We start from the raw sequence: 13,544 nt of genomic DNA, 5'->3' as shown, positions 1-13,544 counted from the left end.
TTCAGTGGATACTGAGGAAATCTAAAGAATCATTAGGTCTGTTTTCAAAATCCTGTGCCCCACAAAATTTTAAAATCTAAAGGAAATGGACAATTTTCTTGATAGGTTCCAATTACCAAAATTAAATCAAGATCAACTTAAATAATCCCATAGCCCCTAAGGAAATAGAAGTGTTCTCTTTTAAAAAATAAACTGTCAACTCAATTTGTGCTATACATCTATGCACATGTGCACAAGCAGACACATGTGCCTCTTTTTCTCTGTCCTTCTCCCCCTCACTCCCTTTCCTAAGTGTGAGGCCATCACTGGAGCATGGTCTACATTCTTAGAGCCATAGCCTTAAAGAAAACTGGCTTTCCCTTCCCAGGTGCCATCAGCTCTCTGTAGACCCTCAGTTACAGGTGGGTCTCATGAGTCTCTTGCAGCTACATGAAAGTATTTTGACTAGCTTGACCTCATGTGTGCAACCACGGCTGCTATGAGTTCATGAGTGGAGTGGTCTTGTCATATCCAATCCTCCTCAACCTTTGGCTCTTTGAATCTTCCCACCCCGTCTTCTGCAATGGTTTCTTGGCTTTGTGGAGGAGTTATGTGGCATTTTGGCTGACCACTCTGCTGGCATGTATTTACTACACTTTGACCAATTGTGAGTTTCTGGGTTAACATCTATTTACTGCATAGAAAAACAAAACAAGACAAAGCAACAACAGCCACACCAAACTTCTCTGATGAGGTCTCAGAGACGCATTAACCTACAGATAGGGAGATGGGTTTTAGAAGGTAGTGTGATACTGTATCTTTCCAGCAGACGAATAGTTTACCCCTGGAGCCTGTGAGATCCTCAACCCTGGATTCTTGGCTAACTTTACAGTATAAGGTATGTGTTTCCTCCTGTGGAAAAGGCTATAAATCCAACCAGAAATCACTGGTTCCCCATGGCATTTACATCACTGTTGCACCCGGGAGCATATCTTGCCAAGCTGGTTATTATTACCATTCCCAGGGTTCATAGCTGGGTAATGTTGTTAATGACTACCCCCTACCCCACCCCCATCCCCAGAAGTATGCACAGCACAGTCTTGTGTTATGAAAGCTAGCCTCAGGACGGAAGCGCTCTGTCTAGTAAGATCCACTACTCTGTTCTGAACCACTATGTGTGCTGTCCTCAGCAATGCCTTTTTACCACAAAAGGCCTAGTGGGCCGTCAAGAGCAGTGGCAATAGCTCTTTGCCTTTTATTTAACCAGCTTGGACGTTGAATTGTGTATCCAGTAACATGAGCTTGTGAGTGACAAGCTGCAGCTTTCCCCCACGCGTGTCTTGATCATTCTTCCTCTCCTCAGATAAATTTCAAAGTCTTAAACATAATCTGTGATGCCATATTGGCCCCTGTTGCCTAAATTTGATATCCCATATTATGGAATAATCCAGTGGCCCTTCAAAAATTACCCTAATCTAACTGATATGCCACATTGAATTTTAGACTGTAGATGAATGTGATGGATATCTCTGTAACATGCATTACCAAGTTTTATCAATTTTTCCTTTGTTAGTTAGTACTTACAGACTTTACATTATCACCACACTACTTGTAATATGGGTTGCACTGCACAGGGCCTGTGGCAATCACTGAGGAGAATGGCGCTCTTCTTATCTGAGTGGCCTTGTCTCAGTATCCTTTGACAGGGTCTGCTTCCTGTTTTGGTTTCTCCAGTTTTCCTGTCAGTTATATACATAATGGTTATGCACAAAAATGTAAGTACTTGCAGACATGAAGATGTTACAACTGGTTGCCTAATGTTTCATCTGAGGATGGCAAAAGCATGGTCCTTAGTGGTTCCCTCTAACCAATCTCCTGAAAGACTGTTTCGGTGCTCCCTCTCTGGAAGGCACTCCCATCCTTGTTGCATAAGAGAAGCAAGTTTGGAATTCATTCAGTGAGTGTAACATATAGTCTTAAGTGTGAACATTCCTGAGAGCCTTGACTTATTTTATAGTATTCCATGCTTGAAAAAAAAAATCTCTACTCTCAAAACTTACAGCAACACAAGGAGAACGCAGTGAGTGATACGTAGTTTAAGAGTCCCAGCTGGGTGTGGTGGTGCATGCCCTTAATCCCAGCACTCAGAGGCAGAGGCAGGTGGATCTCTGTGAGTTCGAAGCCAGCCTGGTCTACAAAGTGAGTCCAGGATGGCCAAGGCTACACAGAGAAACCCAGTCTCAAAAAAAAAAAAAAAATCCCAGTTGTGTAAAGGTAAATGTAAATTCACATATAATTTGGGTTATTGGGTGTTACTGCAAATATAATACACAATTTACTTTTTACTTAATGTGCATAGATACTATTTTACTTGTAGTCTGCATTAATTGTTTTATTTATTAATTCCAGTACACTTAATAATGGTGCACTTTGAAAATCATTCTTGCGCTTTCTCAGACCCAGCTATCCTACTCCTGGGAATATACCCAGAAGATGTTCCACTATATCACAAGGGCTCTTGCTCAACTATGTTCACAGCAGCTTTATTAGGAATAGCCATAAACCAGAAACAAATCAGATTTCTTCAAACAAAAATAGATTTTTTAAAAAAAATACATTTACACTTGGGAACATTATTCACGTATTAAGAGCAAAGACATCATGAAATTTGGAGGCAAAAGGATGGAACTATAAAAGATCATTCTGAGTGAGGTAACCCAGACTCACAACGACACACATGGTATATACTAACTTATAAGTGCATATTAGCCATAATGTACAGGATTACCGTGCTACAATCCACAGACCCAAAGAAGCTAAGTAACAAGGAGGGATCCAGGGAGGATGCTTTTAATCGCACTCAAAAGGGAAAATAAAATAGACATCGGAAGTGTATGAAGAGAGAGACCTGAGTGGGAGAGGGTTAGGGAGAAAGGTCTAGCCTGAATGATCCTGGGGTCCAGCATGCAGGTCTCCTTGGGAAGGCAGGCGGAGCCCTGGGCCAGAGGCTGGAACTGTGTGTCCTGGCAGGCATCCTCCGGAAGGCCTTGAACTGCTTTTTTAAAGTGATAGAATTTATATCTAGGTATGCATTCCATCATGGGGATAGGTTTTAAGATAATGTGTTCCTTAGTGATTTCTCACTGATTATGCATCATAGGCTATCATTATTCAAAACCTAGATAGTATAGCCTAGCATATATTTAGACTATTATGTATTAATACATATAACATACATGTAACATATATAACATATCATTAACATATGCTAATAGTAATTAATCAGTAAATATGTTGATTTTAAATATATATTAACAATGCATCATAATATAATCTAAATGTATATTATAATAGTATAATATGTATATTTATATATATAAATATATTAATATGTATATTAATGTTAGGGCCACTGGCAGAGCAGCTGCTTTATTTACTCCAGCAACATCTAAGCACATGAAGGAGGCATTGCACTGGGATTTAATAAAGAGATTATTTTACATCCAGACCACAGTTTCCCCTCGCTCCTCTCTTTCTAGCCCCTCTCCCTCTTCTCCTTTCCCTCCCACCCCTACCCACCCCTCCCTTTCTCTTCAGAAAAGGACAGGCCTCCTTAGGTATCGACCAGCCGTGGATTATCAAGTTGTAGTAAGACTAGGCATCTCCTCCTCTATTAAGGCAAACTAGTAGGGGGAAATGTCTGAAAGGCAGGCAACAGAGTCAGAGGCAGCTCCTGCTCCCACTGTTAGGAGTCGCAGAAGAAGACCAAGCTACACAGCTGTAACACATGTGCAGGGGGCCTTGGTCAGTCTCCGTGAGTCCCTATGGGTTCAGGTTAGTTGATTGTTGGGTTTTCTTCTGGTGTCCTTGACTTCCCTGGCTCCGACAAGCCTTCCTTCACATCTTTGCCTGTGTTCTCCAAGCTCCGCCTAATGTTTGCTTCAGCATCTGTGTCAGGCACTAGGACAATCTGAAGGCTACATTCACTAGGCAACAAGAATTTATCAGTTCCCATATACTCTAATGGGGCTGCCATTGTATGTGTGATCCCTTATTCACCATGTGTTAGATTTTGATGTAAAGACATGACTGTAATATAAAGTTATTTCTTTTAAATTAAACAATTTGGTGGCATTTACATATTAATATAGTTTTCACTCTATTTCAGTTTTAAAATAGTATTGACATTATTATTTTAGTTTGTAAAATGAATTTGGTATTTCAAGTAGTTGCTTCCTATCTTCCCCAGTTCCTGTTAGCGAGCAATCTCTTGTTTTCTACATTTGATTTCTTTCATTTAATATGAGGTTCTTCAACTTCATCCATGTTGTACATATAATAGTATCTATTCTTTTTGTTACCAACCTTCCGTTATGTCGATATCCCATGACTTATTTCTCCATCCATTATGGGTATTCAGATTGTTCTCACCTGGCTGTTGTGAATAATGCTACTTAACACATACACATGCACACACCCATGCACACTTGAACACCCTTTTCCGTTTCTTTTTGGTGTTTACCCAGGATAGGAGTTGTTGTGTCATGTGCCAAGTCTTTGAGTTTAGGGAGCTGCTACTCTCCGTTTGATCATGCCCGAGCCATTTTCCTTCCCACCAGCAATGTTTGCAGGCTATATTTTCATAGTCTTACAAACACTTGTAGATATTCTCTCTGTATATAGTTTTCTGACATTTTATGGGCATGAAATGCTACACTCCATTGAGGTTTGCTTTCAGAGTTTCATGCTATTGAACAGTTTCTCATACATTTGTGGCCTTTTGTTGTATTAGGCCTCTTCTCTCCTCAGTTGAATATTTGCAGGAGTTCACTCAAAGACCTGCCGAGGGCAGCATGCCGAGGGCAGCGTGCCGAGGGCAGCGTGCCGAGGGCAGCGTGCCGATCTTCCTGAAAACGTCAGCGTCCATTCTCTCCCTGTCCCCCTTTGTCCAGGTCTGGAGATCTAACCAGGGATTCTGCCAGCCTCAGGCTCCCTCTTCTGTGCGTCATCCTGGAAGAACTTGGAGGTGACAGTGCCACGTGATAGTTGTGAGAGTCGTGTTAATTGCTGTCAAATTCCAGCGCCCAAAGTTCTCTGTTAGCAAGTTTCCAGGGCCTTGCATAGCTTGCATGGTACAATATTAAGCAATATGATTTTCTTAGGTTTTGGTTTTTTTCACACAGGAGATGGAATGTGGTCTGGTACTCCATCTTGCGCCTAAATGGAATACTTTTATCTTTAAGCAGAAGTTGAGGATGAGATTGTTCCATTTCAGTTTTAAACTGTTGAGATTCTTGTGTAGGTAGAGACAAAAGTACTTGATATCCAGTCAGTCTCTCAGAATTGAAGTTCAGAGAAATGCTCTCAAAAGATAAGGGGGACATGACTGCGGGAGACTTGCAGTGCAAGTTCTGACCTCTGCACACAGCACACAAGTACCTGCATATATGTGTGCACACACATGACCATATACACACACCAAGAATCATAAAACATTTTAATAAGCTTCCTGAATACATGCGTATGGCATTTATGGCAAATTGTATATATTTATCAATATATACATATATACAATATATACAACTATATATATTGTATATTATATATTGTATATATTTATCTACCATAACCAGTTGCTAGAAAAATATATGCTCATGATGCATTGTCTCACTTTTAATTCAAGACTAAGAGAAATATGTCATTCCTTAACATTTTTCAGTGTGTGTGTGGGAGTCCTATCTGGAGAAAAATATGTGCTTAAGACACATTATCTCACTTTGAATTCAAGTCTAAGGGCAAAAAACGCGAATTAAAAGATTCATAATGTGGTGGAGCATCTTCTGGGTATATTCCAAGGAGTGGAATAGCTGGGTCTTGAGGAAGCCCTATTCCCATTTTTCTGAGAAACACCAGATAGATTTCCAAAGTGATTGTACCAGTTTACACTCCCACCAGCAATGGAGGAGTGTTCCTCTTTCTCCACATCCTCGCCAGCATGTGCTGTCACTCGAGTTTTTGATCTTAGCCATTTTGATTTGCATTTCTCTGATGACTAAAGACGTTGAACATTTCTTTAAGTGTTTCTCAGCCATTCGATATTCCTCTGTTGAGAATTCTCTTTTTTTTTCTGAGCCCTATTTCTTAATTGGGTTATTTGGTTTGTTGGTGTTTAATTTCTTGAGTTCTTTATATGTTATATGGATATTAGCCCTTTGTCAGATGAAGGGTTGGTGAAGATCTTTTCCCAGTCTGTAGGGTGTTGCTTTGTTCTGTTGACAGTGTCTTCTATCTTACAGAAGCTTCTCAGCCTCATGAGGTCCCATTTATTAATTGTTGACCTTAAGGCCTAGGCTGTTGGTGTTCTGTTCAGGAAGTTGTCTTCTGTGCCATTGTGTTCCAGGCTCCTCCCCACTTTTTCTCCTAACCAATTTAGTGTCTCTTAAATGGACATATGCTCAACCATGTTCATAGCTGTCTTATTCATAATAGCCAGAACCTGGAAACAGCTTAAATGTACCTCAGTTGAAGAATAGATAAAGAAACTGTGGTACATTTACACTATGGAATACTACTTGGCTATTAAAAACAAGGAAATCCCGAAATCTGTGGACAAATGGATTGAACTATAAATGACTATACTGAGTGAGTTAGTGCAGCAGCAGAAAGACTCACATGGTATATACTCACTTATAATTGGGCACTAGCCCAAAAGGCATGTCCCATGAAAGTACCGGGAGATTGGGATAGATGTGAGGACATCCCATTGGGACTCTAGGTGAGAGAAATATAGGAGAATGGGGAAATAGAAGGATCCAGAGGGTACTTGAAACCTACATGAAGAACATCATGATGGGCAGTTCTGGACCCAGGGGGCTCTGCTCAAACTACTGCACCAACCAAGGATAATACAAGTAGTAAACATCAAACCCCTACTCAGATCTAGCCAATGGACAGGACATTCTCCACAGTTGTGTGGAGAGCTGGGGACTGACTCTGACATGAACTCTGGTGCCCCATATTTGACCACTTCCCCTTGGTGAGGAGGCCTGGTGGCACTCAGAGAAAGAATAAGCAGGCTACCAGGATGAGACTTGATAGCCTATGACCATATAGTGGGGGAGGAGGTCCCCTTCTGTCACAGACCTAGGAGAGGAGAATGGGGTGATACAAGTGATGGGATAACAACTTAGATGTAATCTGAATAAATTAATTAAGTTAAATTCTTAAAAGATTCATAATGTTTGAAATTGTTTCTGATTTTATGTGAGCCACGTTCATTCTTAGCTAGCCTTCTCAACAGTGTGAATCATATATATGCTACTCTCTCTCAGGCTTCTTTCCCAAATCACCTGCCATCACCTCTTGTCATCTTTTAGTGGCATTATCTTCACTGAGAAAACCGAGTCCTCAGTGACCGCAGTGAACTATAGAATGCTCAGTAACTCAGAGAATTCAAGTTCAGCCCTGTTAGGAAGGCTCATTGGTGAAGGATGGGTATAACTGGGCATTAAGAGAAAGATAATTGCATTTCTACATGAATTAGTCTTTAGTCAATGGTTGTATCTAATTACTAGGCAGCAACATTACTAAACTCAGAGGACGGTGAAGGAATCTCTGCAAGGTGAAAAACAGCCTTCTTCCCATGGTGCTCTCCCCCAGTCACCCGCCCACGCCTCATGTTTGCCCACGATGAACTCCACTCTGTCTTTTTATCATTTCTGCTTCAAAAAGATAGTAGTGATTTGAATGATATTTAGAAATAATATTTCATTTATATATTTAGTTTTAAAAAGCAGTGTTTGTTTCTGTGTTCTTTTTCTTTCCTTTTTTTTTTAATATTTGCGTTCTTTTTTCTTTAGATTTTGGTTTCTGTTTTTTAAATTTTCTTTTGGCCATTTTTCTCATAATGTCTTATAGAAAATCTTTCAGTAGATGAATTATTTCTGTCATTTTTTGTTTTTTCTTGTTGGAATAGGTCATTTGTAATTTTATATGTTTTTCAAGACAGGATTTCTTTGTGTAGCCTTGGCTGTCCTGGACTCACTTTGTAGACCATGCTGGCCTCAAAGTCAAAGTGATCCACCTGCCTCTGCCTTCTGAGTGCTGGGATTACAGGCCTGTGCCACCATGCCTGGCTGTAACTATATTCTTTTCAAAAAGAGGAATGTTGTACCATTTTGTAAAGTGTCTGCATCATTTTACTTTCCTGCACTAATGAGTGCTGGCTTGAAATCCTGTGCATCCTAACAGTATTTATTACTTGTCTCTTCTCTTACAGCTTGTTATTTTCATATAAGGAATTGTAATAATTTCAAAATATTTCATTTTAGGGGCTGTATTTCTTTGTAGTGTTCAAGGACTTGCTGTTAACATCGACCCAATATTGTACACGTGGGTCATCTATCAACCACAAAAACGAACAAGTAGACATATGCAACAGGTGAGTGGCTCTGTATGTTATTTGCACACATCCACCATGCTTTCTAATGTGATGAGCTAGATGATGCTGTTTTTACTGCCTAGGATTAGATGATGTCATTGTTAATGACTCAGACTGGATGATGCTGTTGTTACTGACTAGGATTAGATGATGTCATTGTTAATGACTCAGACTAGATGATGCTGTTGTTACTGACTCTGTCATGGAGTTAAGAGATGCTGCTGGCACTAACTTAGAGGATGCTGTTCTTACTGATTTTCTTCTTATTTTATTTATTTGCTACAATTTCTCTATGCCCCATTTTATGCCTTTCAAAGAAGACCTGTAATTTTATTTCTAGGAACTGCAGTTCAGCACAGTTTGGCTGTTGAAGCAACTTTCTACAGAAAGATTAGTGAGAGCAATGTGGTCGGCCCTGTTCTCATTTTATTCTTGCCAGTTTCAATGTTGGCTGTGCGACTGTGTGTCCAGTATAACATGAATCAAGAGGGATACCTCTCAGAGGCAGGTGATGTGTATGGAAAAGGAGCAGCACAGGCTCCAGGCAGACAGGAAAGCTTTTTCTCCTCAGTGTTTGGGCAAGGAGGACTATGGGCTGGAGCAAACTCTCCTAGACATAAGCCACAGCTAAATGCAGTTCCCAAAGGTTTTGTCTATAATCTCAGAGACCCTACCCTGCAGGATAGCAAGCAACAACAGGAAACTGTTGTGGACAGTTCTGGAGTTGAGAAAGCTTACTGCAGAGCAGGGTTAAGAGAGGGTTCCAGATGGGCATTATAAGGAGTCTTACCTCTATCAAAATACATTTAATCTGCAAGAGGATGGTTTTGCTCATTTATTGTTGGGTACTTCTACTGCTGTGGCTTCTGATATCTTACCACATTTCATCCTTTTCTCTGGAGTTCAGTATCACGTCTTGTTTTCTTATTTTTAGAAACATATTCTTTTTTTTTTCTTTTCTTTTCTTTTCCTTAGACAGGGTTTCTCTGTGTAGCCTTGGCTGTCCTAGATTCACTTTGTGTTAAACCAGGCTGGCCTTGCGCTACAGAGGTTTGCCTGCCTCTGTCTCCTGAGTGCTGGGATTACAGCCGTGCACCACCACGCCTGGCTGAAACGTACCCATTTAATCCTTAATATGCTAAGAATGCTCAGAGTGCTTGATTTTCTCTCAGGTATTTAAATAATGGGCATAGATTGATTGGTTTGTTAAGCCACTGACTGTTGGAACAAAGCTGGTCTAGAACTCAACTCTCATGGCTAGTGTCCCTAGCACTAGAAGTACAGGCATGTACCACTATGCCTAAGTATTAAATATATATTAAATGTGATCAACATAGTATTACGTACCTTGTTACAATTAAATATACAAATACGGTGGCTTTTACATTTTCAGGGTTCTCGTCCCCCTTGGCATAGATTCCACTTACTTTCATTTCCCTCTTTGCATGATTTGTGAACCTCTTGCTGTTGTTGCTGTTGTAGGAGTCACACTGCGTGGCCCTGCAGCCCACATCTACCCTTTTATACAGAACACCAAGCTTACCATAGCTGTCACCCCTTGTTTCCCCGGCTGCACTTTCCTTCTCAGTTGTGGCTAAAGCCCAATATTTGATGATTCTTTTCCATGCAGCTCACCATTGATCTTTGATCCTACAGCAGAAATGCCTTTTTTTTTTTTTTTGCCAAAACTCTGACAGCCTTGTATTGGACATCACTGGCAGGAACATCAGACTTTATTTCAGTGAATAAAGAAGAAACAGCTGCTTCGCTGCCCAGCTCTGTGCTCATGTGCTCAGTTAGAGAATCATAATGTTTTCCAGCTTTCTCTCACTTTCAGTTGCTTTTCTGTGCTTTCTACATATACTCAGACAAAATAGAATTCTCAAAATTTCTTTTAAAAAATTGGCTGTCTGTTTAAATAATAAAGAGTTACCTCCCCACCCCAAATAACTAGGTTTCCTGGTTGTCCCAATTCACATTGGGAATTTCAGATTTGATTTTTATGTTTATGATTCTCTTAGTATTATGTCTATATTTCTCACTAGCATCTATGTTAACCTTTTAGTAAATAAAGTTGTAAAAAGTTATTAACATTTTAATCTATATTAAGCCATTTAGATTTTCACACAGAATCCTCAGCCCTCATCTCAAATTGTATTCTGAAAATTCCGTAAATGAATAATTCATAAGCTTTAATTGCTATTGGATTATAATTGTCATGTTCTTTACTTTTCTTAACCTCTTATTAACATATTATAACTTTACTATATGAATTATATGTATAGAAAGAAGGTAGTATCATTGTCTCACTATACCCTTGAGATTGTTGGTTCTAGGAACCAAAGCATGTTGATGGGGTGAAACATAGTATTTCCACCAGCCTGCTCACACCCTGCCTACACTTGAACATCAGTAATAATGCCTAATACTTAGTGTAGTGCAAATGCTGTGTGGAGTTGTTCTACTGTACAGTGTAGAGAATAAGACCGTTAGAAAAGACGCCTGTGAGTGTAGTGTAGTTGTGTGTGTGCTCCACATGTGGCTCAGTTCCTGCCCCTCACAGATAGGCGAGGCCACTTCCTTCTGCTGTGGAGGAAGTTCTCTAGTGAGTAGTGTTGTAACATATTCCCTGACTATAAATGGGGAGGACTTACTTATGAGAGAAAATAGAGAAAGAGTAGAGATGGTGTGATTTCCAACAAAACCTGTCCCCAGCTCACAAAATGCTGTCCATAGTGATGCCATCTTTGACCATCATTGTTTCACAACGATGGGAATTTCATTTCCACTTTGTTTCTTTCAGCAGCCTGTGGTAGCTGTCCCTCTTGTGCCTTCGGTTAGCAGACGGAAGGAAGATGAACTGTCTGCTGGAAGTGCCCCACTGGCCAAACAGCAGTCATATCAGGCCTCGGAATATGCTAGCAGCCCTGTGAAAACAAAAACAGTGACAGGTATGTGTCAAGAGCAGATGTATCAGTTTTCTGAGGATTTGTTTACCTTATTATTCTTATCCATGGTTTTATTAGAAGTTATTATTAATTATTGAGGGAGGAAAATAATAAAACTATAATTTACCATCATATCAATAAGTTCTAAAATGGCTAGTCATTATTCTGTATATAATATAAAAATAAATAGTACAGTGATAATTTTACCCCAAGTCCCTAGGCTACCTAGTCTCTGGTTCTTTGTCACCCAAGCAGTGTTATGTATGGGCTCCATCTTGTGGAGTGGGCCTTCAGTCAATCAGACAGTTACGGTTTCTTTGAATTGACATATGTCAATATGGTCATCACTATTAGTTATCTTGTATTATAAACTAATTAACTTACAGTTACTTATAATTTTTGGCCCTTTGTATATAGCTGCAATTTTTTTTCTTTTTGATTATGTTTTCTTACCATCTTAACCAGGTTTGGGTCTATAATTCCATAGAGAGTGTGTGTGTGTGTGTGTGTGTGTGTTTGTATATATTGCTATGTAGTATATATTTTTAATCACATTGTACAATGGATAAATATTAATGTTTACTTTATGGATGAATTCCTTGCCTCTCAAGTTTCTTTGTAAAGAAATGAGTTTTTCCTATGTTGCCAAGGCAAAGCTCAACTTCATACCTTCCTCTTGCCTCAGTCATGTGTATTACATGCCACTACTTGAAGATTTATGCTCAGTTCTTACTAGAATTGTGTGTTTTGTATTCTTAGCCACTAATGTACTGTTGATTGCAAGTTTGTCTCTAATGAAATTGTATAGCATTTTTAGTCCACAGTTACCAAAGTGTGGTGATACCAAAGTTTGATTTGGCTTTTCATTTTCAACAAGAAGCCACCAGTGTGGTCTTATTTTTGCATATAGTATGTTAGCACCAGGCTATAAGATATGTGCTAAAAGTCTGGGAGCATATTCACAGCATAGCAGCACAGGGTCCTCTGTACTCTTGAGGAAAATCCATGTCCTAGTCTAGGAATCCTCAATGGCGTGACACATTTGCCCAGCCTTTAGAAAACAATGAAATATCTGCAATGAACACAAAATCTTTGAAAACATAATGCTGTACAACTGTTAATTGGAATTTTATCTTCAGTGTGTATATATTACCTATGATGTTAAAGAAAAACACAGGCAGAAACTATGGTAAGAGAAACCAATCAGTAAAAACACACTGAGGAAAATATGGAAGAACTAACTAGCAGACATATTAAATACTTGTACTTTGAAGCAAATTTTATAACCATGTTGAAGTGTTTGCAGATTGAACACATTGATCAGAAAGGACATATACGAAAGGACTGTGGTCTAACTCTAGAGATGAGGACTAGAATGTCCACATGCAGAGTGCAGAGGACCTAGCAGTGGGTCAAACGTTACAGGAGCATCCTCTGCCCTGGAGGCAGACAGTGGAAATATTCCAAAACGAAGCACCGAAAAACTAAGCGAAAGCATATACAGAGCCATGCTGAATTGTGGGTACTAGTTACTTACAGCAGGGAGAGTGTGTCTCACTGAAGATTTGCTTCAGAGCAGCTCCATGGAGCAGCCTGAGGCCTCATCATTGTTTAGATAACAAAGAATTTGAGATCAGGTATATCGAGGAATAGTGTTCTAAGGTAAGGTGGTCATAGAGAGTGTATACTTCAAGCCTAAAAGCTGTCTAATGACCCTGTCTTTAAAGGGTCACTCTCCACATCTTTTCTCTTGCCGCTGTAATGTGGACATAGCTTTCTTCCTGTTAAATATTTAAATATATTCTACAGCTTTTGCCAAATTAAAAGAACCAATACTGACACCTACAATTACCATCCCCACCACCACCACTGCCACTACCCACCACCCCTGACCACCACCAGCACTACAACCACCACCACCACTACCACCACTACAACCACCACCACCACCACCACTATAACCACCACCACCACTATAACCACCACCACCACTATAATCACCACCACCACCACCACTATAACCACCACCACCACTATAACCACCACCACCACCACTACAACCACCACCACCACCACTATAACCACCACCACCACCACTACAACCACCACCACCACTACAACCACCACTACCACCACTACAACCACCACTACCAGCACCACTACCAGCAGCAGCAACA

At 40.0% G+C, this 13,544-nt stretch overlaps 1 protein-coding gene across 2 annotated transcripts in view; it reads left to right on the top strand.

The window, feature by feature from the left end:
• The window catches only part of VPS13B (vacuolar protein sorting 13 homolog B), a 517,649-nt gene that overhangs the window by 184,362 nt on the left and 319,743 nt on the right, over positions 1–13,544 (top strand). Inside the window, exons 20-21 of one of the 2 annotated variants that reach the window (XM_084803053.1) lie at positions 8,310–8,419; positions 11,226–11,370. In XM_084803053.1, the coding sequence (XP_084659179.1) occupies positions 8,310–8,419; positions 11,226–11,370 (255 nt within the window). Of the gene's footprint in view, positions 1–8,309; positions 8,420–11,222; positions 11,371–13,544 lie in introns of both variants that reach the window. The other variant, XM_084803052.1, reaches the window with a different exon arrangement.

Source organism: Acomys minous, assembly GCF_964271855.1.
Source record: "Acomys minous genome assembly, chromosome: 12".
In the NCBI taxonomy this organism is placed as follows: Eukaryota; Metazoa; Chordata; class Mammalia; order Rodentia; family Muridae; genus Acomys; species Acomys minous.
The sequence above is the reverse complement of the archived record's forward strand: the minus strand, read 5'-3'. Positions and strand labels throughout refer to the sequence as shown.